Consider the following 27,216-nt stretch of genomic DNA (forward strand, 5'->3'; position numbering starts at 1 on the left):
AGGGGTCACACGTGTGTGACTGATAAAAACCCGGATAAAAACAGAAAAATATGCGGAGAAATGTATGCCTGCGCCTAGTCGTCCAGTTCCTGCAAGAAGGGCGTAGCCAATGTTCAGTAGCTGCCGCGCTGAATCTAAGCTAATCTACAGTGTAGAGGTTTCAGCGGACTGGCCTTTACTTCAAGACCAAGAAGCGGTCGCAGTATGTGCATATCACCATATCAGAGTGAGACGGCCGCTTCATTGTCACAACATCACTTCGATCGTCACCAGACAAGAGTTGCGATTTAGCAGCGTTTGCGTGAGGTATGAGGAGTGGTAACCTGCAGCGAGTGGACATTAAGGAGACTCAAGAAAGCGAACTTGACACCCAGGAGGCCTGCGATAGGGCCACCGTACAGCCCGAAGTGTTTGCTGAGAGCATAAGACTTCCACTTTCATTAATTTCATCACACCTGGCCTTCGTTGTTCCCACCAGTTGTATGCCGACGATCTGCAGCTTTACGACCAGTGTGAAGTCACTAATGTTTCGAGTTCCATTGACAAGCTCAACCTGGACCTATTGCACATCCAACAGTAGTCTGAGAAGTATGGCCTTTTTGTGAACCCGTCTAAGGGCCTACACACAATTAGACGTTACGACGACGTGCCGTGGCACGTTGCGGCGTCGTGTAACGTTGCGACGTCGTGACGTGCAAATCTACGACGTGTAACGTAAAAAATCACGTCACGGCGTCGTGCCGTGGCACGTTGCAGCAACGTGCGACGTCACGACGTCGTGTCGCAGGCCGTCGATACGTTGCCGTCGAAATCTGAAAAATATGCCGTAGTTGATCAAGAGCCATGGACCGCACCAGACTTGTCTTCATCCTGCTGCTATTAAGAAGTCGCCTAAAGAAGAGGCAGAAACACTTAAAATACTGGGTCCATCCATTTCTTTCTATCATGAATGATGGAAATCACTTTAAGATAAATAAACTTTAAGGGATATTAATTGATCGACATCAATTTCATGCGTCATTTTCCTTTACCTGTTGAACATCAAATGGCGCCGGCGCAGGATTATAACGTTAGTTTTAACGTCACGACATCGTGACGTCGCACGCCAAGTGCGAGTCGGACTCGCGCACGAAGGGTTCCGTACCATTACGCAAAAAAACGGCAAAAAAAATCACGTTTGTTGTATCGGAGCCCCACTTAAATATTAATTTTATTTTGTTTTTCATATTTGTTGTTATAGCGGCAACAGAAATACATAAACATTATGTGTGAAAATTTCAACTGTCTAGCTATCACGGTTCATGAGATACAGCCTGGTGACAGACGGACAGACAGACAGACAGCGGAGTCTTAGTAATAGGGTCCCGTTTTTACCCTTTGGGTACGGAACTCTAAAAAGTACCTATAAATATCTATAGTACTCTAATACTTTAATAAATAATTATAAGTCGATTAGTGTTTCAGTAAACTGCCTTAAAAGTGCTTAAAAGTAAAAATAAATACATACAATACGGGTCAAACTGAGAACCTCCTTTTTTTGAAGGCGGTTAAAAACAGTTCCGACTAATTACCACCAACTCGGTTTAGTTCAGTTTGGTGATAACTACTGGGATTTTTTTCCCGGTAGTTACCACTGGTAAAAGGTGTGAAAACTGGTAACAACTTGGTGGTAACTAGTGGGAATAACCATTTTTTTTGAAGGCGGTTGTATAGCTTAGTAATTAAACTTTCCATAATCATTTTCCGTCTGCACTTTTTTTCTTGGTTTCTTGACCGCTAAAAGGCATGGATGAGAATCTGCAACTAATATAGGTATTTCATTTTGAATTCGCTACTTGAAATATCATTTTTATATCTATTGTTTAAAGAGATATAAGGATTGCAAGAAGTCCAAATTTGTGCAGTTAGGTTTAGTTATATTCAAATTTGACGCAATTCTACACTCAGCAGTGCAGAGTTGCTACACTCTGTCAAGATCAAGACTCGAGAGGACAAAAACTAGAGCTGGAAGGAAACTAGCGCAGTAGCCCTATTATAGATACCTACCTATAAACATACGGTCCCGTTCGGTCTTGATTATAACTACGTCGTTACGTCACCTTGTCAATTTTTAACCGACTTCTTTTAATAATTAGTTCCTATAAGCGTGATACGTCAAAGTTCGCGCGCGGGTTATCCCCGCGCACGCGATTTTCATGCGGACTGCAGTCGTCATCGTCATGTAAAGACCTCTTTCACGGGCATAGTAAGTGAAGTGAAGTCCAGTTCCAGTGTTGACTGTTGAGTTGAGTGCGAGAGCGAGACTGCGAGTGCTAGTGCTAGGCTAGTGCCAAACCAACACAAACGTCAAAAAACAGCCACAGAAGGTCGATACGCGTACGCACACACTGAAACTTCACAGTAACGTTGTCAGTAACCGCGAGGTCCTCGTCGCGTATAGACACGAGTTTTGTTTTGCGCGGCGATTACGAACGCAATCAGCCGCGATGTCGCGTGTTTACCAACCTACCGATTATGTTGTCGAAAAGTCGCTATTGCCATCTTTTGAAAAATACAAAGAAATGCATAAACAGTCATTAGATGATCCTGAAAAGTTTTGGTCTCAAATAGCGAGCGAATTCGATTGGCAGACTCCGGCTCAGCCCGGCAAATTCGTATCGTACAATTTTGACCTGAATAAAGGGAACATTTTTGTCAAATGGATGGAAGGGGCAGTCACAAATATTTGCTTCAATCTATTGGACCGCAATGTGAGGAATGGATACGGGGAAAAGATAGCTTATTACTGGTAAGTTAAGCACGGATATTACTTTACGTATACAATCGATAGTCAGCTGAGCGAATGCACCACGGAGACGGCGCGCGAACTTATTGATTTTTCCTTAAAAAAAACCTTACATCACTCCTCTTCCCCCCTTAGTATAATTTGGTGTAATATTATGTAACTAACCCACAAATACTTCTAATTCATCTCGCGTCACGTCATGCTTAGCGAAGTAATTAAACATTCCACCAAACACAACTGTGGAAATGGGTAAGCGTGGTTGTCGGCTTCACCGACAAAAGAATTGATATAAATGAATGCCAAATTCTGTAGATAGATAAGCAGACAACTTAGGATTAATTGAACGTTATGTTGGCTAGTTTTTACCAATTAATAAACCAGAGTGGATAATTATGTTGAACTTGCAGTATAAAGACAGAAACATGCGTATAAGGTTGCTATTCCAGCTGTCCAATATCTTGGTCCAATGTGTATTTGCGTCTCACATATTGCTTAATGAGAGAGTGAGACGCAATGACATTGGATCAAGATATTTCATATTGGACAGGTGGAATTTCAATTTCAATATTGTTTATTTCACATAAGCTTACCTACAGTAAACAACAACCGAAGCGCTTACACGGTAAAATACAAAATTACAAATTATACCCACATATTTGCAAATTCAAAACTACACATTAGAAATATTAGAATACAATTAGAATTATAGAATACCTATAATTAAAATAACAAATTAATAAACAAATCCAGACAAATAGAACAATATGGTTTAAGTTACATTACAGGGGCAAAGTTCAAAGCCAACATGGCGGACCTAATGAACTTGCCCAAACTGTCAGCAGTCAGCAAAAATGTCGGCATCCGGGACCTGAGTAGGTAAGCAAGTCATCCATTAGGCCCCAGTACAAGCCTCTGCCATTCCATGGGCGACTGTGTGAACACCACAACTACCACAAGCAACGCTACGCCACGATTCCCTTACGATTCCTTTGAAGTGTCAAAGAAATCGGCCAAGTGCGAGGCGGACTCCCACACGAAGAGTTCCTACTCCGTACCATTACGCAAAAAACGGCAGAAAAACACGTTTGTTGTATGGGAGCCCCACTTAAATATTTATTTTATTCTGTTTTTAGGTTTTTTTTTTTATTGAGAAACAAACTCTTAAAATAAACATGAGCAACTTAGCTAATAGCTACAAATTGATTTTTATAGACCTATAGTTTCCTAATTCACATATCGAGGTACAATTAAAAAGTAATGATAAATAGTGCAAACTTGTAGTACCTAGTAGTTGTACATAATCATAACAATAGTATATAAATGTATAAAAAAGAGAAAAGACTTATACTTATACTTCTTACTTACTATCGGGTTGCTTGCAACATTTCACCCTTATTTTAATAAAGAATATACAGTTCTTTTAAACAAGCCTAATGAACTGCTAAACAAATCTGCGTCCATACATTTTGCATTGTTGTTATAGCGGCAACAGAAATACATCATCTATGAAAATTTCAACTGTCTAGCTATCACGGTTCATGATATACAGCCTGGTGACAGACGGATAGACAGACAGACAGACGGACGGACAGCGCAGTCTTAGTAATAGGGTCCCGTGTTTACCCTTTGGGTACGGAACCCTAAAATAAAAAACCGACAACTTCCCGATGGCGCACCACGATAGACAACTGACGGCCAGTCGTCCGCCATTGTATATTGCCCCCCCCCCTACACAATGGCGATGGCTTGTCATGGCCCATCCTTCACCACTGTGTACTGGGACCATTACGATGCAATAGACCGCGGGCCAGGGATAGATTTCCATGACCAATCGCCTCTCGGGCGGAAACTCGTATAGTGGTTAACGGCTATGTATGATGAACCCTCGTGAACGTCAGCTGCCGCTCCGTTGGTGGGTTGAGGAATGGCAGCAAATAGTCTATAAAAAAATTTCGTTATCGCGTCCTGCTTGATACTTTGTCAGATGATAGTTTAGATGCTATTGTGAACACTATAAATAAACAAAATCGTCAGCCGATTGTATCGCTGTGGACAGACCGTCAGCTGGTCACATGAACATGTAAAAAAGAAAATTATTTTCAGTCATCGGCGTCATCGCCTCCCGTTTGATACTTTGTCAGATGATGCTATTGTTAATCAAACAAATCGTCAGCTGGTTGTATCACGGTGGAAAGACCGTGTTACGCGTTTCGGTGGCTGCCATTCCTCAACCCACCAACGAAGCGGCAGCTTACGTTCACGAGGGTTCATCATACATAGCCGTTAACCGCTATACGAGTTTCCGCCCGGGAGGCGATGACTGATAGCAATATCACTTGCTTCCTCTAACGCATAAATACGTCCCTTGGACTGGCCTACGCTGGGCCATCGTGTAGAGGAGCGATCCGGGATCGCTAGCAGGCGCCGATGCCACCGCGCCGGTTGTGCGCCTGCGCCGCCCAAACTCGCAGAGACGGAACCGCCAGACCCACACGACCTAGCTAGGGCACTAGGATAGGGATGATGACACATGTTGAATTTTATAACAAAATCTAGCAATTTATCAAAATAATGTGGATATTACAATAATATAATATGGTAATAAGTTATAGCCAATCTACCCTCGAGAACGCAGCTATAGCGACTCCATTCTGGACGTCTGGCTAAGGCAGGGCCAGAGCACAGAGGCAGGGCCTTCTGCATTGCTTCGCACGTGTATGGTGACAAGACTAGGGTTGCATAGGCGATTATTAGGGACATGGAATCAAATCGCTACTCAATCTGCCTTACGTTGGCTGATTGCACTGGTGATGAAAACCAGTGGACGATGGGGTCACATGAGTCCCCGGCAGCTCGGCCGAATTGCACCTTCCCATAGAAATATTACAAACGTAGTTCCGCTCTCATTTTAAAACTACGTATTAGATTGTAATAAAACTTTGCACAAACAATGACATGAGTCCTACCCTCCTGGAGCTCCAGGCGGGCGTTCGGGGCGTTCCACTATCCGCCGACTATGGACGCGTTCTTTAGGGGTGAGGCTCCCCCGCGTTCTCTAAGTCTGCAAGAAGTACCTACTTGTTCATAATTAAACAGGGAAATGTTGCATTCATCCGGATAACACAAGGTACAGTTTCATATTGACCCTGCGTAATACATAGTAATTACTTACCTACTGATAATGGCCTTTGCGAAAACTGGTTCCGTTACCATGACCATGAATCATACTAAGCATTTACGATTATTATTTAGATTCCTTGTGTTTAGTGTGTTTACCTATAAACTTACGTTCGAAACTGCCCACTGCTTTCTTTTGAGAAAATTTGAAAATGTATGGAATTTCCTTACGCTCAAATTTTGTAAAAGCGCCAAATAATTATGTACAGTCGCCATCAGATATATCGGAGCGGCCGTGGTGCTCAAAAATATCTGAACACGCACCTAGCGCCTTGACAATAGAGGCGTGTTCAGATATTTGTGAGCACCTTGGCCGCTCCGATAGGTATATCTGATGGCGACTGTTACCTACATACCAAATAATTGGCACTAATTGATCTTAGTCTAACCCGTTCGTATAAAAATACCGCAAATCGATGTACAGGTTAGCCGTTTGGCACACACATACTAGAGGCCAAAACAATTTTTTTGACCCGCAGTTCCTAAAAAAATTTCGCTGGGGGGTGGTAAAACATTATTTTTTTTGTATGGAAAAAAAAAAAAAAATTTCCAAAACCTATCGTATGTGGTATCATACGAAAGGGCTTTTTGAGGCGATTCTAAAAATATTTCACATTACATTCTGGGCATTTTTTTTAAATTAAAACAAAAAGAATTTTCGAAACATACCAAGTTTGGGCTCCTCCAGACACGATATGGCTGTTTTTTTTTTGTACAATATACCACAAATGATACGTGATATCCTCATGTCTAACTCCAACATAGCAATTTTGAAAATAATATCATTAACAATTTTTTTTTTTTACACAGTGACACAGTTCTACTTATATATAATATGTGAATAACGTACGTAATTATATACCTAAACATACATGTCAGCTGGGCTATTTTATTTAAAGTTGTACTTACCACTTTAATTTTTAACCGACTTCAAGATTTCAAAGGAGGAGGTTCTCAATTCGGTTGTATGTTTTTTTTTATGTTTGTTACTCCATAACTCCGGCATTTCTGAACCGATTTTGAAAATTCTTTTTTTGATTGTAAGTATATACATACAGATTGGCCCCGTTTTTGTCAAACAGCAGTTCTGATGATGGGATCCATGAGGAATCGAGGGAACTCCTCAAATGTTAAAGGCATACATATAGTGATTTTAGTATTTTCATCAACTAATCAAGCACTCACATTTAAAAAAGTGACATTTGATGAAGTGGGACTGCTGATGATGATCAGAACGGAACTCTTCAATGACGCATAGTTCACGTTTGGCGATTTGTCCTCTTCGTTATGTTTGTTAAGCAAGTTAGGTTTTCATGAAACATTTTTGTCAAGCTCGAGTTTTGATGATCGGATCCATGAGGAATCGAGGGAACTCCTCAAATGTGAAAGGCACACATATAGTGATTTTTGTATTTTTATCAACAAATCCAGCATTTCCATTTTAAAAAGTGACATTTGATGAAGTGGAACTGCTGATGATGATCAGAATGGAACTCTTCAATGTCACATAGTTCACGTTTGGCGATTTGTTCTCTTCCTTATGGATCCAGACCCAAACTTGGACCCGGACTCGGACCCGGACCCGGGTCTGGACATGGACCCCAACTCGGACCCGGACCCGGACCGAACTCTGACCCAAACTTGGACCCGGACAGCCGGACACGGACCCGGACTCAGATCCGGACCCAGACCCGGACCCGGAAATGCTACTAGAAGAGTGGGTTAGGTGGGGTGGGTGGGTTTTGAACTGCGATTCTCACAGAACAGAACTGCTATCAGAAAAGTAGGTTAGGTTAGGTTAGAGCTGTTAATCTTACAGAAACGAAATGCTATTAGAAAAGTAGGTTAGGTTAGGTTAGAACTGCGACCCTTACAAAAACGAAATGCTACTAGAAAAGTGGGTGGTTTTACCTCCTTTTCTACATTATTAGGCAAAAGATGCTGTCTTTTTCATTTCATTGTCTGGAATCTAAGAGTGCACTATCAACAATAAGTGAACTTTCAGCGGCATCTCCCATTGAAGTCGGTTTTTATTTCTTAAAAAATATTTCAGCGGCATCTCCCATTGAAGTCGGCTTTTTTTTTCTTAAAAATTATTTCTTCTGAGGTACGGAACCCTCGGTGGGCGAGTCTGACTCGCACTTGTCCGGTTTTTAAGTAAAGCCTGACTGAATATACGATCACGCGCCATGTTGCGGAATTTCACTGAAACTAATTTTTTCATATTATACTGAACTGTCACCCTATACATGAGAATGAACAACGCCCCTTGACAATGATCATATATTACTGGTCAGGCTTTATGTTTACCGATTACTCCGAGACCCGTGGTTCGATTTGATTTTTTAACCGACTTCAAGATTTCAAAAGGAGGAGGATCTCAATTCGGTTGTAGGTTTTTTTTGTGAAGTGGGTGGAACCCAATGAAAAGTGGGTAGTTTTACCTCCTTTTCTACATAATTAGGCAAAAGATGCTGTCTTTTTCATTTCATCGTCTGGAATCTAAGAGTGCACCATCAACAATAAGTAATCTTTCAACGGCATCTCCCATTGAAGTCGGTTATTTTTTTCTTAATTTTTTTTTAAATGTTATTCTACTCAGAATCACGAGAGAACAAAGTGTCCTGAAATCATCATATATTTTTCGTTCCGTCCATTACGTTGCCGTCATTAACTCAGTCAATGAAAAATGGTAACGGAATTGATAAAATCTCGTGGCACTATTTTGCAGCTTAAGTCGACCACGCGGCGACGGGACGGTGATAGCTGTTGTGTTGTTAAGTACATAGGTAGTTAAGCCACGGCCGCCGAATCTAAAAGGGTTCTAAAAACCGGCCAAGTGCGAGTCGGACTCGCGCACCGAGGGTTCCGTACTTTTTTAGTATTTGTTGTGATAGCGGCAACAGAAATAAGTACATCATCTGTGAAAATTTCAACCGTCTAGCTAATATCACGGTTCATGAGATACAGCCTGGTGACAGACAGACAGACGGACAGATGGACAGCGGAGTCTTAGTAATAGGGTCCCTTTTTTCCCCTTTAGGTACGGAACCCTAAAAATGAGATGTCAGGTCATAACGGTCCACCTGTCGTGCTGATAAAATTACTTAACATTCATAGTGGCCTGCTGCACTCGAAATTTTGTGGACTGCCAGCTTCCCGCATGGTGCTGAGAATGTGGTGACAATTCGAATATGACGCCCCTGTGGAATTCAAGCGGTCATTACGCAACGCAACATCGCTTTTTTGCCATGGTATAAAGATTTACAAGGTAAACGATTTTTCAGGGAAGGAAACCACGCGGACGACTACAGCCGCATCACGTACAGGAAGCTGATGGACCTGGTGTGCCAGTTCTCCAACGCGCTGAAGGATAACGGCGTGGGGAAGGGAGACCGCGTATCTCTCTACATGCCCATGATTCTGGAGACGGTGGTGTGCATGCTGGCGTGCGCGAGGATCGGTGCCATACATTCCGTAGTGGTAAGTAATAATGTTATTAGTCATAGACTCGATTTCACAAACTCTTTCGCAAACCAACGAATGCGACGAGACGTCTAAATATAACAGCCTCCCTTTGCTTGCGTCATGCAAGGGTTGAAAATAAAAACAAACGTAAAAGTACCTACATTTTTAACGAAGCCTAGCAAGCACTGCCAAGAGCTGAACCAGAGACAATCCCCAATTCCGCTGAGGCATTTATAGAGCCAACAATGTAAAAAAAATAATGTACACATAGCAAGCAATACTTGGTTACTTAGTTAACTTCATACTCTTCATAGCAATAAAACCATCTTTCTCAAGCAACGAAAATGTAAGTATGTAATAATAGTACATTATGATACAAGTGTGCTAAGTTGGTCACTACACACGAGGCGATATTGTGCGCGCGAGCTTGTAAGCGAGCGCGCAATAAGAAAGCCGATGTGTGTAATGACCAATGCACACGCGTTTCATACGACGTTTTTCAACACACTTGCGAGAAAAAAAAGAAACTTTCATATTAATCAAATTTTAATAGTTAAAACAGTATTGTGTGTTTCATCTGTCATACTCGTACTGCCGGCCGGGCCGCGCGCCGCGCACTGCGCAGGCGGTCGGGCGCGCCCGTGCCCGCCAGTCCGACCAATTAAAGAAAGCTCCCTTTCCATGCATATTATTAGCAATCAGTTAGTTTCTTAACTCAGTCGGATAATATAATGAAAAAGCACGAGTGGAAAAATACACTGAATGAGCACGCGTGTTTAATATCTAGGATTATGAGCCAAATATCGGTGGAATAAAAACGTCGTTTTGAGCAAGTGTGTTGAAAAAATTATTTTCAAAGTGGCCAAAATCGAGAAAAAACTGTCTTAAAATTGAATTTAGCGCGGAGCAGGTACCAGGGCCTCATGAGTTACGAGGAGGTGTCGTTGACCAACCCGCCGGGGGCGCCGGGCCCGGCGGCCGGGGCGCGTACGAGTATGAAGGTAGGTTATAGGTTATAGGTGTTCGCGGGCTAGGTTTCCGCAACTCGACGTCTTACGATGCGCCTATTTTGCGTGATGGGTTGCCGGCACTACTCCTGCCAACCCAACTCCTCCATGAAGCCTAGCAGACCCTTGATGTTGCCGACGACTTCTGGGAGAGACCCCGGCGAACCGAGGTATTGTGCCCGGTATTCTGCCACCCCTGGACATTCGAGGATGACGTGGGCGGCTGTCTCTTCTGCCTCCATGCATGCCCTGCAAAGGGGGCTATCTGTAACACGCATGGTTAGTAAGTGTTTGTTTAGTGAGGCGTGGCCAGTTATGGCTCCAGTTAGTAGCCGGAGTTGTGGCCTCTTCAGCAGTCGCAGCCTCCGTGACAGACCTGGGTTGATCGTCGGGAGGGCTTCCTTCGCCTGTCTGCAGGTACCTAGGAGATAGTATGAAGGTATCGCGGGCTGCGGCAGCTCGCGTATCTTAGCTGTATACTTTTGGTTTGTTTACCTATATGATTCTACTAGTTGAAAGTATTTTTTTTGCCTCGTAGAAAAAGTATTGTGTACAATAGTGATATAATCAAGCTTTTCAATCTCGCACCTTAACTTAAGCAACTTAGCAAGCTTCGTTGCTTAAACACGGTACTCGACTAAAAAGCTCTCTATTATATCACGATTGTATAAAATACTATAGGATGTTTATGCAAATACAACTTTACTAATATATTACATAAAACACTTTATAACGTCACTGAAAAGGTTTCCACTCATCAGCTTGTTGTAAAGGTAACTTTTGGATACCACGACGCTGGTCTTCCGTGGAAACCCTTCCAAAAGTGCTCAACTAAGTTATTATACAAATAAATAGGTTAATCTTATAATAAGCATGTTACTAAAACTATAAGAGATAAATACCTATAATATTTAAAATCTGAGATCGGTCGCTAAATCTAAGGTAGGTATAGAAAGTGACTTAAAGTCCAAATTAATGTTTTTAAACATTTACCATTCAACATCATCGCGCAAATGATAATTGTACCAGTTTGCATGGGGCATGGGAAAATAATTCAAATGTTCGTTAATAGTTATTTGTTATACAAGGGTGTAAAGTTGTATTTTACCCGCGAGTGTGGAATTGAAACATGAGCAAGCGAAAGGATTCTATAGTTGAATCCTGAGCGTAGCGAGTGTTTCAACACACGAGAAGTAAAATACATTTGCACCCGTGTATAACACAAAACTTTTCCCCTCACTATAGCGAGGAAAGTGCAACATCCACAGGCGTTAGATCATTTTCATCACTGGAATCACTAATTTTTTTACGATATTATAACAGAAAACACTAGAAATTTTGATTTTTACGTGAGTCGGTGAGAAGAACAGTAAAAATTTTGTTGACAATGTTGACATTTCTGTTCTGACGTATGAAATGTCAACGATGCGTTTTGAAATTGCATCGACTCAACTTGTGCGTTCAGAATTATATTTAACATCATTATAAAAAATCTAACGTTTCTTATGGAACTTTAAGGTTTATGACTTAAAATTATTAAATAAAGCTAAATTTGGTATTTTTTATTAGATTCTCAAACCATTTATTTCATGATAATTAATACCGAACGAACCATTATTATGAGCGTTTTACGTTTTGTTATCTGTCAAGCTACTTAAACACGCTCCATCCAAGGTCAAATTACTTTCCCCACTAGTGGATAAAATGCGTTTTTCCCCGCTTGTTTTAAAGGATAATAGACGGCTTTCCGAGCTAGTGAGGGGAAAATTAGGTTTTTGCCATTGTAGGATTTGCGAGCTGATTTTGAACGGTAGGTACAGAGAGCTTCTTCGAGCTGGTGAGCTGGTTAATATTTTGGGTAAAGATCTTCGAATATGTCGCAATGTGAGATGTGTTGTGTCATATTAATTTATATAATATATTAGTAGTAATAAGTAATAACATGGCCGTACAGTTCGCAGGGTTTTCTTCGGATTCGCTCGCGGAGAGGATGGCGAGCTGCAAGGCCAAGGTGCTGGTGACGGCGGACGGCGGGTGGCGCGGCGAGAAGCTGCTCGTGCTCAAGAACACGTGCGACGAGGCCATGCAGAACGCCCAGGCCAAATACAACCACAAGGTCGACAAGTGCATCGTCGTGTCGCACCTCAAGAGGGTCACGCCGTGTGGGAAACTGCCCGATGATATCTCGTCTTTGGTAAGAATGAGTTTGAGTCAAGAACATCCATCACTTCGAACTTTAACCTCTTCGCTGAAGCGATGCCGGAATCGGGCACTTTAGGACTTCAAATTTTAAACTTCACGGTCACTATTTCAGTTGCACATTATCAGCTACACAGGAGAGGACGCCAAAAATGACTGGTGAGTGAGACAACTCGAGAGTACGTACGCGATTTCTATTTTGTAGTGCAAGGAACTGAAACTTCACATCTTCTGCTCAAAATTGGACGCGAGCCAGCACCGCACCCCTTTTCATATCAAACCACTCCGTCCCCGCCGCTAGGCCTAAAAAGTCGTGGATGCATATATTAAGCTATAACTTAGCGCGGTCATTCTTTAGGTGAGATGATAAATCAAAAGCGTTATTTTACAGTACAAATGGACGGAAGACAGAGACGTGTGGTGGCATGAAATAATGGAAGGGCAATCCACCTTCTGCCCCCCAGAATGGATGGGTGCAGAGGAACCGTTGTTCATGCTCTACACCAGGTATGTACCTAAGTAATTGTAATTTCTGTTTGTAGGTATTTGTCTGCGAAAGAAGGCGCCCTCTTTGACTTTGATGAGTGTAGATGTTTGCGGACTTTGGAAAATACGAATTACCTGAAAGCTACAGTATTTGTAACCTGTGCTTGTACTTGAACCAAATGTTAGAAATGGCGCTCGTAAATGATAAAAACGAGATTTCTCAGCATGATTTGTTCAGAAATGAATTAATCAGACAACCTTTCTTGGTGGCAAAGCTTCGATAGTGGTCACAGCCGTCACAGGCTTGCTTGGTAAAGCTAGTCGCAGTGTCAAAACGTTTACAACACATACAAACTGTCACAATTTTGTTGGGATTTGCGGTACCATTGTGAACACTATGTCCAAATACAGTTCTGGTTACTGGTTACTACTCAATATTCTTCTTTACATTGTGTTTAGTTTTCGACTAGGTACTTGATCTTGACACGTATCTATTACGGAACAAAGTGTAATATACAATGTTACTGATTAGCATATAAAGTTAATACTTAACTGTGCGCATCAAGCAAAATATCTTTCTAGATCAGCGGTTCTCAAACTTTTTTGGCGACGGAACCCTTTTGAAAGCAAAATATTTGACGGAGCCCCAAGTTAAAAATTTTTGTTTGTCAAATTAACTGTGGACAAGAGATATAGATTTATTTTCGCTTTTTCTCGCGGAGCCACCACAGAGGCTTAGGGCTCCAGGGGTAAAGCAAACAAACTTTCGGTAGAAAATGAATGTCATTAAATTCAATAGTACCTACTACTTAAGTACCTACTTGAAAAAAAAAGGTGGCAAAACATAGGGCTTGGAAGTTTATTATTTTATAAACAGAAATCAAAACAACATGCTAAAACAATGTTCTTGCAATGTTCTTTATAAGTATAATTAAGAATCATCAATTGTGGCGTTCCATGCCTAAAGGGTTCTTATGCTCCATGTGCGTATTGCGTATTGTAGGACCCTTTAGACATGGAACGCCACAATTAATTATAATGCTTTTGAAAGTACTTGAGTGTCCAGTTCTAGATTTTGTAATTTTTTTCACGCCACTATTCGGAAATGTGGCAATAGATTGTCTAAACCCAAGCTGGAAAGTAGGCAATAAAGCTGTAGCACTTGAACCACCACTACTACAATGTCTCATTAAGGATGACTCACGTTAGACCGGGCCGTGTCCGGGCCGAAACTTCCGGCGCTTCGTTTTCTATGGAAAGCATCACGTGATCACATGTCATGTCATAGAAAAGTAAGCGCCGGAAGCTCCGGCCCGGACACGGCTCGGTCTAACGTGAGTCATCCGTTATTATCATTATCTGTCATTGGTGATGGTTCACTGGTTCAGGTGCTACAGCAATGTGTAGGTATCATTTAAAACATAACAATCAATGTAAGGTCTTTTTTGGCGCAACTTTTTCCTTCAAAAATACAATTAGGTTATTTATAGGACCAATTACTTGTTTAAAAAAAGAAACGCCAAAACCATTCAGTTCACGCTTAATGTGTTTTTACTTTTGTAGCTGTTTGTGGTTTTTTAGCAAAAACGCTTCTATAGATTGTCAAAGGACTGTCTTATTTCAAACATAGACAGAGAGAATCATACTATCTTTATCTTACACTAGTACTAGCACCCGAAAGAAAAGGATGAGTGTAGTTTTTTTGTTCTTATTTACTGCCAATTTGGTTTGACCAACTATAAGTTTAGAGTCGGATGAGTCGGATTGAAGCAAACAACAGAAAAACGCCTCTTAAAAGTGATAAAAAAGTTAGGCCATAAATGTTAAAAATAAATAAAAATTAAAGTGATAAAAAAAGTAAAAAAGGCGGGATCGGAAAATACTTACATTACTTACTGAATTGGATAGTGTTGCAAATTGTGTTTGACTAAAACATACAAGAAACACGTATCTACGCTATAAAAATTAGTTCTTCTAGTGAAGAAAATATAAATGTTCCTGGCAAAAATACATCGCTTTCTTTCAGCCTCTCCTACTATGTACTATTCTTCTCCTTGTGTTGACATGTCATCTTAGCAATAGGAGTCCCTTGAACGTGAATTACCAATTACCATCTTCAATTATCATTAAATTTTTCTCTGTCGAACTTTATCATAATATATTTTGTTAAAGTCATAATTCTGTTCATAAAAATTTGGCCAGATAGATATACATATCATCAATGTCCACTGATACCTATGTAGAACCGTCCGTGCACGGAAATTTTATTGAACTCTGCCTTCAGATTTTTTCTGCCAGTCTCTACTTTACCATTATCATTACAATAATACATATAAATACATATTATATAATATATGTACACTCACAGAATTTGAAGGTTTGTTATTTTTCGATTCTATGTAAGGGCATTAAGGTTCAAAAGTGACAAACCTTCAAATTCCGTGACTGTACAATAGGGTAGGTTGCAAATCAGCATCTGAAAAAAGTTTGATAATGTATGACACGCGGGACACGCCCCGTCCATTTTAAAATCATATTAAATTGCCTAAAGAGCCGGATGCTCCATCAGCTTCTATACATACTTCCCAAGACCCTTTGCTTTTGAAATAAGCTACTCTCTTTCTCTCTCTCACACACACACACATAGCTTGGGTACGGTGAGCTGTCATCTCCATAAAATTTATAACCTCAAAACGAAAATATGTATTGAATTGAGATGACAAACCTATTTTAAAAATATTTATAATATATGATTGAAACGATTCTGAGTCTTATATCAGTTAGGATCTTATCTTATCCGTATTAGATTTGAGTTATTTTCGTGTGTGCCTACTCATTGCAAATTAAAGGAATTTATCTAAATAGCATTGCCTTGCTTTCACCCTTGTAAAGTTTATAGTAGGAATGTAGTGACACCCCCCTGGCCTGGCTGCGCTTATTCTTCAGCTTACTGAAAGGCATCAAACGAAAAACATGGCGGACACCTCGCGGACACAATTTGTTCTCGACAGCTTGTCTAAACATATATGTCAGTGGTTAACCCTATTAGGGCGGTTGCCTCAAGATATTTTTTCATAAGAATTACCTATGCTTCTACATTACCCCCTTAGGTACCCAACTTTGTTTGTGTTGGGTATGGTAGGGTTGGAGTTGGAGGTTAGGCGGGAGCTTGCTCTAGCGTCCTGTATATTTAAACTAATGCGCGGTAGTATCAGTAACCCAGAGTCACTGGCCTGGTATGTGTGGCGCCGACGCCGGCCGCCGCTGCTAGCAAAGCCGCGCGCGCGCCCCTGCCTACTGCTTGAGGCACCGTGGACGAGAGCCTTGCGCACGCTCAATTAAGCTGCTACCCAGATTAATGTGTTCCATTGTTAAGCAAAGTCACTTTGTTTGTCTTATGTATAGGTTATGTCATACTTCTCAGAAATAATTTTATAGGTAGGTATATGTCTCTAGATTAATACTATTTGCTACACTATCGCATTGGGAAACTGTTATGATAGCTGTCATCGTTATTATAAAAAAAAATAGTAAATTAAGAAATGATAATTATATTCAGTCTGATGACTCCCGAAAAACTCATTAAAACTATAATACCTATTGTTCATACAATTGAAGGTTGATTTTGTTTGTAGCGGCTCCACCGGCAAGCCGAAAGGCGTGCTGCACACCACCGCCGGCTATCTGCTGTACGCCGCCACCACCTTCCGCTACGTATTCGACTACAGAGACAAGGACGTGTACTGGTGCACCGCCGATGTCGGCTGGATCACGGGCCACACCTACGTCGTGTACGCACCGCTGGCCAACGCCGCCACCTCTGTCCTCGTAAGTAACTGAGACCCGAAGTGACTGCTACCTAATGGATACGGAGCGTATGTATCTTGGCTAGGCCCCCTGCTGTACGTTCGGCTGCCACCTTACGCTACATGTCCGAGTACCCGGACAAGGCTGTCCCCTGGTGTAACGCTGATGGTCGACTCGATCAGGGGCAACACTTACTTACGTCGTGTACGGTGCGGTGTAGTGTAGGTACACGCCGCTGGCCTTCTTTGCTCCCAAACTATTATCCTCCTATATTATACCTACTAATATTTACGACCCGTGATACTGGAGACGGCATCTCATAAAATTCTTAACGGATATACTAAGTTACTAATATTATTGACCGAGCGTTAGCGAATGTTTCCGTTTCAGCTTAAAATTTTTACATAATGTTCATGTTATTATTATGTAATAAATACTTTTATAAAAAAAAGATAAACCGACTTCAAAAAGGATGAAATAAAATATTATCTTTTTTAGGGTTCCGTGTTTAAGTATATGCGTTACCAACTGATATGTTTGAAGTCGGTGCCAAGCCAAATTTGAACCATATATTCATAGTGATTTTGGTGCAATTCGATAAGGCTGCGGCTATATATAGGTAAGTATGTACGTTGGATTGCCTAACGCAGCGTACTACGTAGGCGAACAACACGCGAACGCTAAGCGGCGCGGCACGGCGCCTTAATTAATCCTTTGATACCTATAGAAGTGTCCTACGTGGGCGATCTCTTTGCGAACGCGAACGCCTTGGGCCGGCCGGGCCGGGCCGCGTCGCTTCGCTTCGCGTTTGCGAGTGTTCTCCTATGTAAGACGCAGCGTTACAAGACGACAATAAACGAACTTTTTGTAGGTATTTAATAACACACCTCAGAACAGAACACACGGATGAACCTTCTTGGCGCAGTTCGTACCATGCTTGTCGACACATTAGTGTAAATCTAATGCGTTTATGTGTCGTCGTATTTTTTAAAGAGCATTTCTTACTAATTCTTGAACATAGACCGCAAGTGTGGGATTGGGACTGAGTTATTTTCTGTCGCTTATCCAGAGGACTACATTTCAAAATATAAAACAATTCAAGGAACCTTCATGCTATGCTTCAGCTAAAGCGGTTCAGTTGTTTAGCCATGAAAAGGTAACAGAGGCAGGCAGAATTACTTTCACGTTTATAATATTTGCACAGTTGTAATGGGATTTATATACATAAAGCTGATCATTTATGACTGGTATTGTTACTACTTGGCTTGGCACCGACTTCAAACATATCAGTTGGTAACGCATATACTTAAACACGGAACCCTAAAAAGGATATTATTTTATTTCATCCTTTTTGAAGTCGGTTTATCTTTTTTTTTATAAAAGTTTTTATTTTTCCATTTTTAGTTTTAAGACATTGTTAAGACTTAAGAGCGTGACGTATGAATGGAAAACATAATCATGTTTAACTCTAAATTCGTAAACTTTATTAAATAATCAGAATTTTCCTCGAGTCCATCTGGGAAATCATTCCTGTCACTAATTCCATTCTCCGCCCCGCCACTGACCCAATCCCTCAAACCCCCCGATCACTCAACCTCACAGCACATCAACCCCTGATCACTGAACCCCTCGACCCTAAACCACCAACCCTTCAACCGCCATTCCCCGACCCCTAACCCCAGACCTCTTAACTCCTAACCGTAACCCCCAAACCCTTAACTCCCAACCCCTCAGTCCCCGACCCATCAACTCACCTCCCCTCAACCCCCAACCTCAAACCCCCCAAACACTAATACCCTCTACCTTCACCTCTCACACCTACCCCTCACCTCTCAGTCTCTTTGGTTGTTTCACACATACGACGAGGGAAGTTTCACATTTCGTCGGTGGTCTTCATCATCAGTAGCCTTACCACAAGTTTGACATTGATATATTCGCTATCGTGTGCGTAACTTATTGTTTATGCATCTCGCTCGTACTGGCATATTAGTGAACAAAGTAATTTACGAAGACGCTAGCGAATATTTAGTGTCAAACTCGTGGTTAGTCTACAGTTGCACTACATCAAATTGGTGGTTTTTGGGAGGAAGTGCTTGAGTTACTTTAGAAAACACCGAAATCACCATACACGTGCCTTTAAAAATTAAGGAGTTCCATCAATTCCTCACGGATTCCATCATCAGATCAAAACCAAAAATGTTACGAAAACTCCTTGGAGGTAACTTCTTTCAAACAGAAAAAGAATTACTCAAATCGGATCATGGGTGCTGGAGTAATCGCTGAAATCATTATCATCAAAACAATCATCATCATCAGCTCCACTTCATCAAATTGGTGGTTTTCGAGAGAAAATGCTCGAGTTGCTAAAGAAAATACCCAAATCACCATACATGTGCCTTTAAAAATTGTGGAGTTCCCTCAATTCCTCATGGATCCCATTATCAGAACAGCACCAGATTAATGTGGGACCACCTTAGAGGTAGTTCCTTTCAAACAAAAAAAGAATTGTTCAAGTCGGACCACGGGTCTCGGAGTAATCGGTGAACATACATAAAAAAAAATTAGCCACAACCGAATACAGAACCTCCTTCTATGAAATTGAAGTCGGTTAAAAATTTCAAAAATTTTCGTTGGTAAACTTCGGAGATAAGGTAAAAAAAATTCACTATGAAAAACAAATAAAAAATTGTTTTTAACAGACTTCAAGATTTCAAAAGGAGGAGGTTATCAATTCGGTTGTATGTTTTGTTTTTGTTTGTTTTTTTTTATGTTTGTTACTTCATAACTCCTTCATTTCTGGACCGATTTTGAAAATTCTTTTTTTGATTGTAAGTATATACATACAGATTGGTCCCGTTTTTGTCAAAACGCAGTTCTGATGATGGGATCCATGAGGAATCGAGGGAACTCCTCAAATGTTAAAGGCTTACATATAGTGATTTTAGTATTTTCATCAACAAATCAAGCACTTACATTTAAAAAAGTGACATTTGATGAAGTGGAACTGCTGATGATGATCAGAACGGAACTCAATGACGCATAGTTCACGTTTGGCGATTTGTCCTCTTCGTTATGTTTGTTAAGCAAGTTAGGTTTTTAAGGCATATTTTTGTCAAGCTCGAGTTCTGATGATGAGACCCATGAGGAACCGAGGGAACTCCTCAAATGTGAAATGCGTACATATTGTGATTTTTGTATTTTCATCAACAAATCCAGCATTTACATTTAAAAAAGTGACATTTGATTAAGTGGAACTGCTGATGATGATCAGAATGGAACTCTTCAATGACATATAGTTCACGTTTGGCGATTTGTTCTCTTCCTTATGGGTCCAGACCCAAACTTGGACCCGGACTCGGACCCGGACCCGGGTCTGGACATGGACCCCAACTCGGATCCGGACCCGGACCGAACTCTAACCCAAACTTGGACCCGGACAGCCGGACACGGACCCGGACTCGGATCCGGACCCAGACCCGGACCCGGAAACGCTACTAGAAAAGTGGGTTAGGTTAGGTTAGAACTGTGACCCTTACAGAAACGAAATGCTATCAGAAAAGTAGGTTAGGTTAGAACTGCGACCCTTACAAAAACGAAATGCTACTAGAAAAGTGGGTGGTTTTACCTCCTTTTCTACATTATTAGGCAATATTCTAATAATTAGGCAATTAGGCAAAATTAGTCAAAAGATGGATTAGGATAATTACGCAAAATATGCTGCCTATTTCATTTCATTGTCTGGAATCTAAGAGTGCACCATCAACAATAAGTAAACTTTCAGCGGCATCCCCCATTGAAGTCGGTTTTTTTTTCTTAAAAATTATGTAATGTTCAATTCAAGCTCTTTCAAATGATATCCCACTCAACCTAGTAACTAGGGTCGACTTTTTGCCCCCTCTTTATATTGGGCATTTATCATAATTAATAAAAATAAAATAAAAATATTACACTTCCAATGTGTTAAGGTTAGCACTGTTCATAACTATTCCAAATTTCAAATCGATAGCTTCAGTAGTTCTCGAGATATTTAGCAATGTGACAGACAGACAGACGGACAGTCGCACCATAAGGGTTCCTTTTGTACCTGTTTGGTAGGGAACCCTAAAAACAGGTAAAAATGATGTAGCTTAACATTGTCGTGTCAAAGCGGCGACGTTATTCTACTTCGTTGTGTCAATGCCGCAAAGTAAAGGAAATAGTGATAAATAAAATAAACATAATCACGTGTAGTACATCTGACATATCTCGGCACGAGATACCAACATCACTATTATCTACTACTTTCCATAGTTGACATATTATTTTGCAATAACAATAATAGGCTGACGTTACAATGGCATCTATAAAAATTATAGAGGTCATTGAAGACACTTGTTACGTGACAAGTGCCTTTAGTTTAGACGCTGTCCCAAGGCGAGCGTATCTAGTTTAGTTGCTCGACTGACAAACTAGACACGAAGGGACTCTCTTAGCTGAGATGATGGTAATGGAATTTATTATACTAAAACCTGTGCCTAATGCCTACTTGCCTCCTTAAACATATATGCATGATTTTCGATTCTATCGCACGAGCATACCCACCGGGCGGCTCATCTGATTACTTCTTCTCGTTTCGATTGTCTCGTATAGATACTATGTTTTGAAGACTACGTTGTTCTTTGCCATTGGGTTCTCTAATCTCTATCATTTACATTTTAAAATGGAAAATTATACTGCTGTTCATGTGTATGAGTTTGTCGCGGAATGTTTTGTTGTTACTTGATAGTAACTTAGTAAGCCATACATTTACTTAAATTCGAAACTGACAATGACATGGATAATAATAATACGAGAACATTATGATATGATACAAACTAGTGTGTTAGTAACTAATAACGTAATAACTATCCCGTCCTAAACATAAATCTGAAAATTAAGGCTACATAAGAAAATGCACTGGGGCAGTGATCGTGATTATAACATAACATGTTGTAAGTTGCTTATATTTCATTGACATAAAAAATTAAGTTAAACTATTTCAAATAATATATTTACCTAATCAAATTGTTGATACTAAATATGATATGTTAATCTATTTCGCGTCATAAAAAGGGTTTGTTAATTTAAAAACTGGCCAAGTGCGCGTGTCGGGCCGCAGATACGGAACCCTCCATAGGTACGCTTTTACGGGTAGGGGAGGGGGCTGATACATTTTATTAGATACACATAGATTTTTACAGAATATTTTTTTCATTCAATTTTAGACTCATGTATGAAGTGCCCCCTTAGAAATTATTTTTATTTTTATTCTGAGCACAAAATACTCCTATGTACCAAATTTCGTCAAAATATAGCTTATAATTTTCGAGTAAAAAAGCTGTGAGATACGGACAAACAGACGGGCGGACATGACGAAACTATAGGGGTTCCGATTTCGCGCTTTTTGCCTACGAAACCCTAAAAACCGTTTGGCCCGGCTTAATTAGAGTGTTTAGCCTACATACAGATAACTTTTAAAGGGGTATCATTACAGATTATATTATATAATGTATCATATAACCCGGATGCGGTAATGTACCTACAGTAAAGAACTCGCGTGTTTGTCTTAAGTTTTGAACCTAAAAACGGTGTAATAACACTAAAAAGATTAATAAGCATACACCGGAATTTTGGGTGTGAAAATGTTTTACACTAGCCAAAAAATAGGTTATAAACTGTAAAAACAGAAACTATTTTAACATTTCTAAGTAAGTACATTTGGAGCTAACTACCTATTTTAAATTCATATAGTCATGGACAAAGTTTAGAGAAACGCAAAAAAAGGACTATTACTGGATTACAGCACCTAGAGTAAATTCAAAATTAGGAATTGAACTAACACAAAATCATTTCCGCACCCCCGCCCCGGGAATTTAACTGACACAAAATCATTTCCGCACCCCCGCCCCGGGAATTGAACTGACACAAAATCATTTCCGCACCCGCGCCCCGGGAATTGAACTGACACAAAATCATTTCCGCACCCACGCCCCGGGAATTGAACTGACACAAAATCATTTCCGCACCCGCGCCCCGGGAATTGAACTGACACAAAATCATTTCCGCACCCGCGCCCCGGGAATTGAACTGACACAAAATCATTTCCGCACCCGCGCCCCGGGAATTTTGGGTAGACTAATAAGATCCGTGTTAGCAAGTGTGTTAAAAGTTAAGTACCTACTCCATGTAGATATCTAAGTAGTAGATAACTCAATCTAAACTGAGTCTAAACTGACCTGGATAACTATGACAATTGCCGAAAGCCGTGACAATTTTATCAGAAGGAATGGAAGTTCGGCCGACTTCCTGACGACTCTAGCTTAGCGTTCACCTTGGGTGGAACCTTGATAATGTAACGGCAGTCGGAAGTATTAGTATAACATTACAATGCATGTATATACTTAATCGAAATACTTACGAAATGCAATAGTTCAGTCAAACTGGTCATTGCGAAAAACTACCGTAATATGCTTAAGAAAACAAGGGGCATAATAGTCAGTTTTAAAATAATATTTTCAACACACTTGCTCAAAACGACGTTTTTATTCCACCGATTTTTGGCTCATAATCCTAGATATTAAACACGCGTGCTCTTTCAGTGTATTATTCCACTCGTGCTTTTTCATTATATTATCCGACTGAGTTAAGAAGCTAACTGATTGCTAATAATATGCATGGAAAGGGAGCCTTCTTTAATTGGTCAGACTGGCTGGCACCGGCGTGCACGACCGCCTGCGCGGTGCGCGGCCCGCGCCGGGCGAGGGGCGGCCGACAGTATGACAGATGCAACACACAATACTAACTGTTTTAACTATTAAAATTTGATTAATATGAGTTCTTTTTTTTCTCGCAAGTGTGTTGAAAAACGTCGTATGAAACGCGTGTGCATTGGTCATTACACACGTGGGCTTTCTTATTCGCACTTTCAATTCGCGCATACAATATCGCCTCGTGTGTAGTCACCAACTTGGCACACTTGAATCATAATGTACCTACTATTCTAGATATCCACGACGGATACCCACGATTTCTCTAATTTTAATCATTGTCTATTTTAGTTATCTTTGGAATTATGGATGGTATTGGAATAATGGATTGAAGGAGGATTGAAGAATGACAAAATAAATGACGGATGATATCGAAGTTTTTAAAATAGTTAAATATTTTTAAGTAATGACAATATGTGAATTTGGAAAATTGAAATTAAACACAGTAAATCAAGAATCATATTAATTGGGCTCACAGTGGCGTATTTTTTATTAGGTGCCATGGCTCACCGTGTGGTGTGGTACATAACATCTAATTCGAACTCTTCCATTGAAAACAAATTATGATGAAATGTCTACAAAAGAGAGCACCAGTTTTTCAAAATTTATATTAGGCTCACAGCGGCGTAATTTTTGATGAGGTGCCGTGACGTGACAGCGTGTGGTACATTATGAACTCTTCCTTGAAAATAAATTATGATGAAATGTGTACAAAAGAGAGCAACAGGCATTAACTAGCTGTATTATTTTGTATGTAGTTCGAAGGCACCCCGTTCTACCCAGACAACGACCGCTACTGGGCCGTGGTGGAGAAGTGCAAGGTGTCGCAGTTCTACACCGCACCCACGGCCATCAGAACCCTCACTAAGTTCGGCGAGGAGCCCGTTCAAAGGTAACTTCGCTTTAATATTACCTCTAATCTAACCATACATATTTATAAATAAACAGTTTTTCAATAACTACTTACATTATTAATACAGTTTGCAGGAGTTTTAACGGGTACTTAGGTACCCTTCTATGTAACAATATTTATAATACCGAATGATCACTCTACCTACTGTGTTTCGTTTCGACTAATTGTTTCTCGGGTGTTGGGTTGTGACGGTCACCAAACATTCCACGAATCTTATTTTTTAATACAGTTGCTCAAAAAGTGCTACTTTTCGTGGCTGTTTAGCGTGCGGAAAGTTGGTTTTCGCGAACTAGTGCTTTTTACTTTTCCAATTTTTTTAAATTTATACTTGTTCCGATTCATGACTACTTATTGATGAGTGTTTATATTAGTTTCCTTTAGACGTCGTAATCAACATAAAAACCTACTGTTAATGTAAGAATACGAAAAATATGCATATTTCATATTTTATTACTTACCTCTTCATCATTATAAGTATTATAACACGTTTATTTTTTAATGTTGAAAAACCGTTCTTAATAAGTTGTCTGAATGGAACGGAACGCCTGTCAAAGAAGAGGCGTATTTTCTTACTGCAAGAATGTTTTAAGTTTCCAAAGGCAGCATTCGATATTGTTTTTATAAATATACGATACACAAATAATCGTAAATAACGATATTTAGGTAATAATAGTACAATGTTTTAATATTTACAATTGTTTCTGTCTTATAGAACATGCATTTGAAAAAAAAAAACTCATTGAAGTGGGTTTAATAATAATAACAAAATCTATTCTAGTTGAATAAAAGCTAGAAAAACACCTCTTCATAATGTCAATGTCAATGATGATGTCACAGAATTAATAATATAAAAAGTTTCGAATTCCATTCCTTAATACTTGTTGCTTTTCTTATTTTTTCACAACTGTATTAAAAAACGTCGTTCGATACACGTGCGGATATGTCATTCTTCACTCGTCCCGAGTCTTGCCATATCCCTCAGATATCTCGGTACTCGTGAAGTAATAGCATACTTTCCGCACTAGCATCGAAATGTACTATTTCCGCGCACTACACAGTTTCGACTTCAAAAAAATCGATTCGATAAAATCAAGAATATCGACTGATTCGGTGCTCAAATTTTTTGTCACTGCCAAATATTATTTCGATGTTGTGACTGATGTCGTGATGTCATATTTCACATGTATTGTTTGCTGTCCTTTGCGGGAAAGTTTCCTAAACACCTAAGAAAGAAGTACGTAAAACAAGCAATGGATGCCACTTTGGCAGCTCGCAATGGAAAACGTATTTAAATATTTTTGTGGTTTTAATTTAGTTAGCCTAAAATGTGAAATTACCTGAATTTATAGTTGTACTGCGATTTATAGGTATACTAATATTAATAGCAAAAACCGGCGTTTTATATTGGTAAGTAATTATACCGCAACAGCCGTCAAGTTACTGTCGTTGCGATCATGCTTTCTGAGGGCCTACCGCGAGCCACGTTCGACGTGTTGCCTCTCTGTCGCACTTGTAAATTCGTACGTAAGTGTGACAGGGAGGCAACACGTCGAACGTGGTTCGCGGTAGGCCCTCTGGTCAAATTGATCAGGAATTCGAGACACTCTCTCAGCCGTCAAACCACTTTTCCTCATATTTTTATTTCTATGGCTCTAAGGCAGGGGTTTCCAAATCACGGCCCATGGTCAACGAGCCTGAAAACTGGCCTGCGAAAAGGAAGCGTAAGCCTGATTGTGGCCCTCGTCGAGGTTTAAACTTTGGAGACCCCTACCTCTGCTCGAGGGCAGCCCACTTGACTCATTTGGAGTTTTAAAGATCTAAGCATACATACATAGGGACAGACATCCATCCAGACAGCAGGAAGCGACTTTGTTTTTTACTATGTAGTGATACAGGGTGCTTCCCGTAACACGAGCAAGAAATATAAGTATAGACTAGTTAACTAATGTATAATTAAATCCAAACGGTTTGTTAATTAAGTTCAAAAAATTACTGCTATTTTGCAACAAAATAAACCGAGCCAGCAATGTACTGCAGACGAATTTGTTCAGTCGAAATTCTTGACATTGACATTTACGAACGTTTTCAACAAAGAATAAAGTAAGGGTAAGTATGCGCGCACGAGCAACTTAGTCGCCAGGCGATTTATTTGTCTCTTTACGGCAATAAATCGCCTTGCGACTTAGTTGCTCGTGATGCGCGCACGAGAGCGACTTTTGTGTCCGCAACTATTTTGTCTCTCACATCAAGCCTATGGGTAAGTATGAAAGTGCGCGCATGTAGCGACGCGACAAGCGGGAGACTTTCTAAGGGCCTACCGCGAACCACGTTCGACGTGTTGCCTCCCTGTCACACTTACATACGAATTTACAAGTGCGACCGAGAGGCAGCACGTCGAACGTGGTTCGCAGTAGGCCCTCTGGCCGACCGGCAACTTTTTTGTCGCCCGTGCGCGCACTTGCATTGAAACCAATAGAGACAGTTGCGTCGCGGGCTTGTCTCCAAACCCGCGGACAAAAAAAGTCTCCCGGGAGTCGCGTCGCTACGTGTGCGCACTTCCATACTAACCCATAGACGATGTGAGAGACA

The 27,216-nt window shown here is 40.5% G+C and overlaps 1 protein-coding gene and 1 long non-coding RNA gene across 2 annotated transcripts in view; both read left to right on the plus strand.

Moving 5' to 3' along the window:
• Positions 1-27,216, plus strand: part of LOC134754528 (uncharacterized) — a 153,680-nt gene that overhangs the window by 108,177 nt on the left and 18,287 nt on the right. The gene's annotated exons all lie outside the window — the stretch shown is intronic.
• LOC134754242 (acetyl-coenzyme A synthetase) overlaps positions 2,413-27,216 on the plus strand; it is a 39,491-nt gene continuing 14,687 nt past the window's right edge. Inside the window, exons 1-6 of the mRNA XM_063690436.1 lie at positions 2,413-2,788; positions 9,250-9,445; positions 12,392-12,631; positions 13,028-13,143; positions 16,758-16,950; positions 24,473-24,606. Of these exons, the coding sequence (XP_063546506.1) occupies positions 2,487-2,788; positions 9,250-9,445; positions 12,392-12,631; positions 13,028-13,143; positions 16,758-16,950; positions 24,473-24,606 (1,181 nt within the window). The 5' untranslated portion in view covers positions 2,413-2,486. The remainder of the gene's footprint in view (positions 2,789-9,249; positions 9,446-12,391; positions 12,632-13,027; positions 13,144-16,757; positions 16,951-24,472; positions 24,607-27,216) is intronic.

Source organism: Cydia strobilella, chromosome Z (assembly GCF_947568885.1).
Source record: "Cydia strobilella chromosome Z, ilCydStro3.1, whole genome shotgun sequence".
Classification (NCBI taxonomy): Eukaryota; Metazoa; Arthropoda; class Insecta; order Lepidoptera; family Tortricidae; genus Cydia; species Cydia strobilella.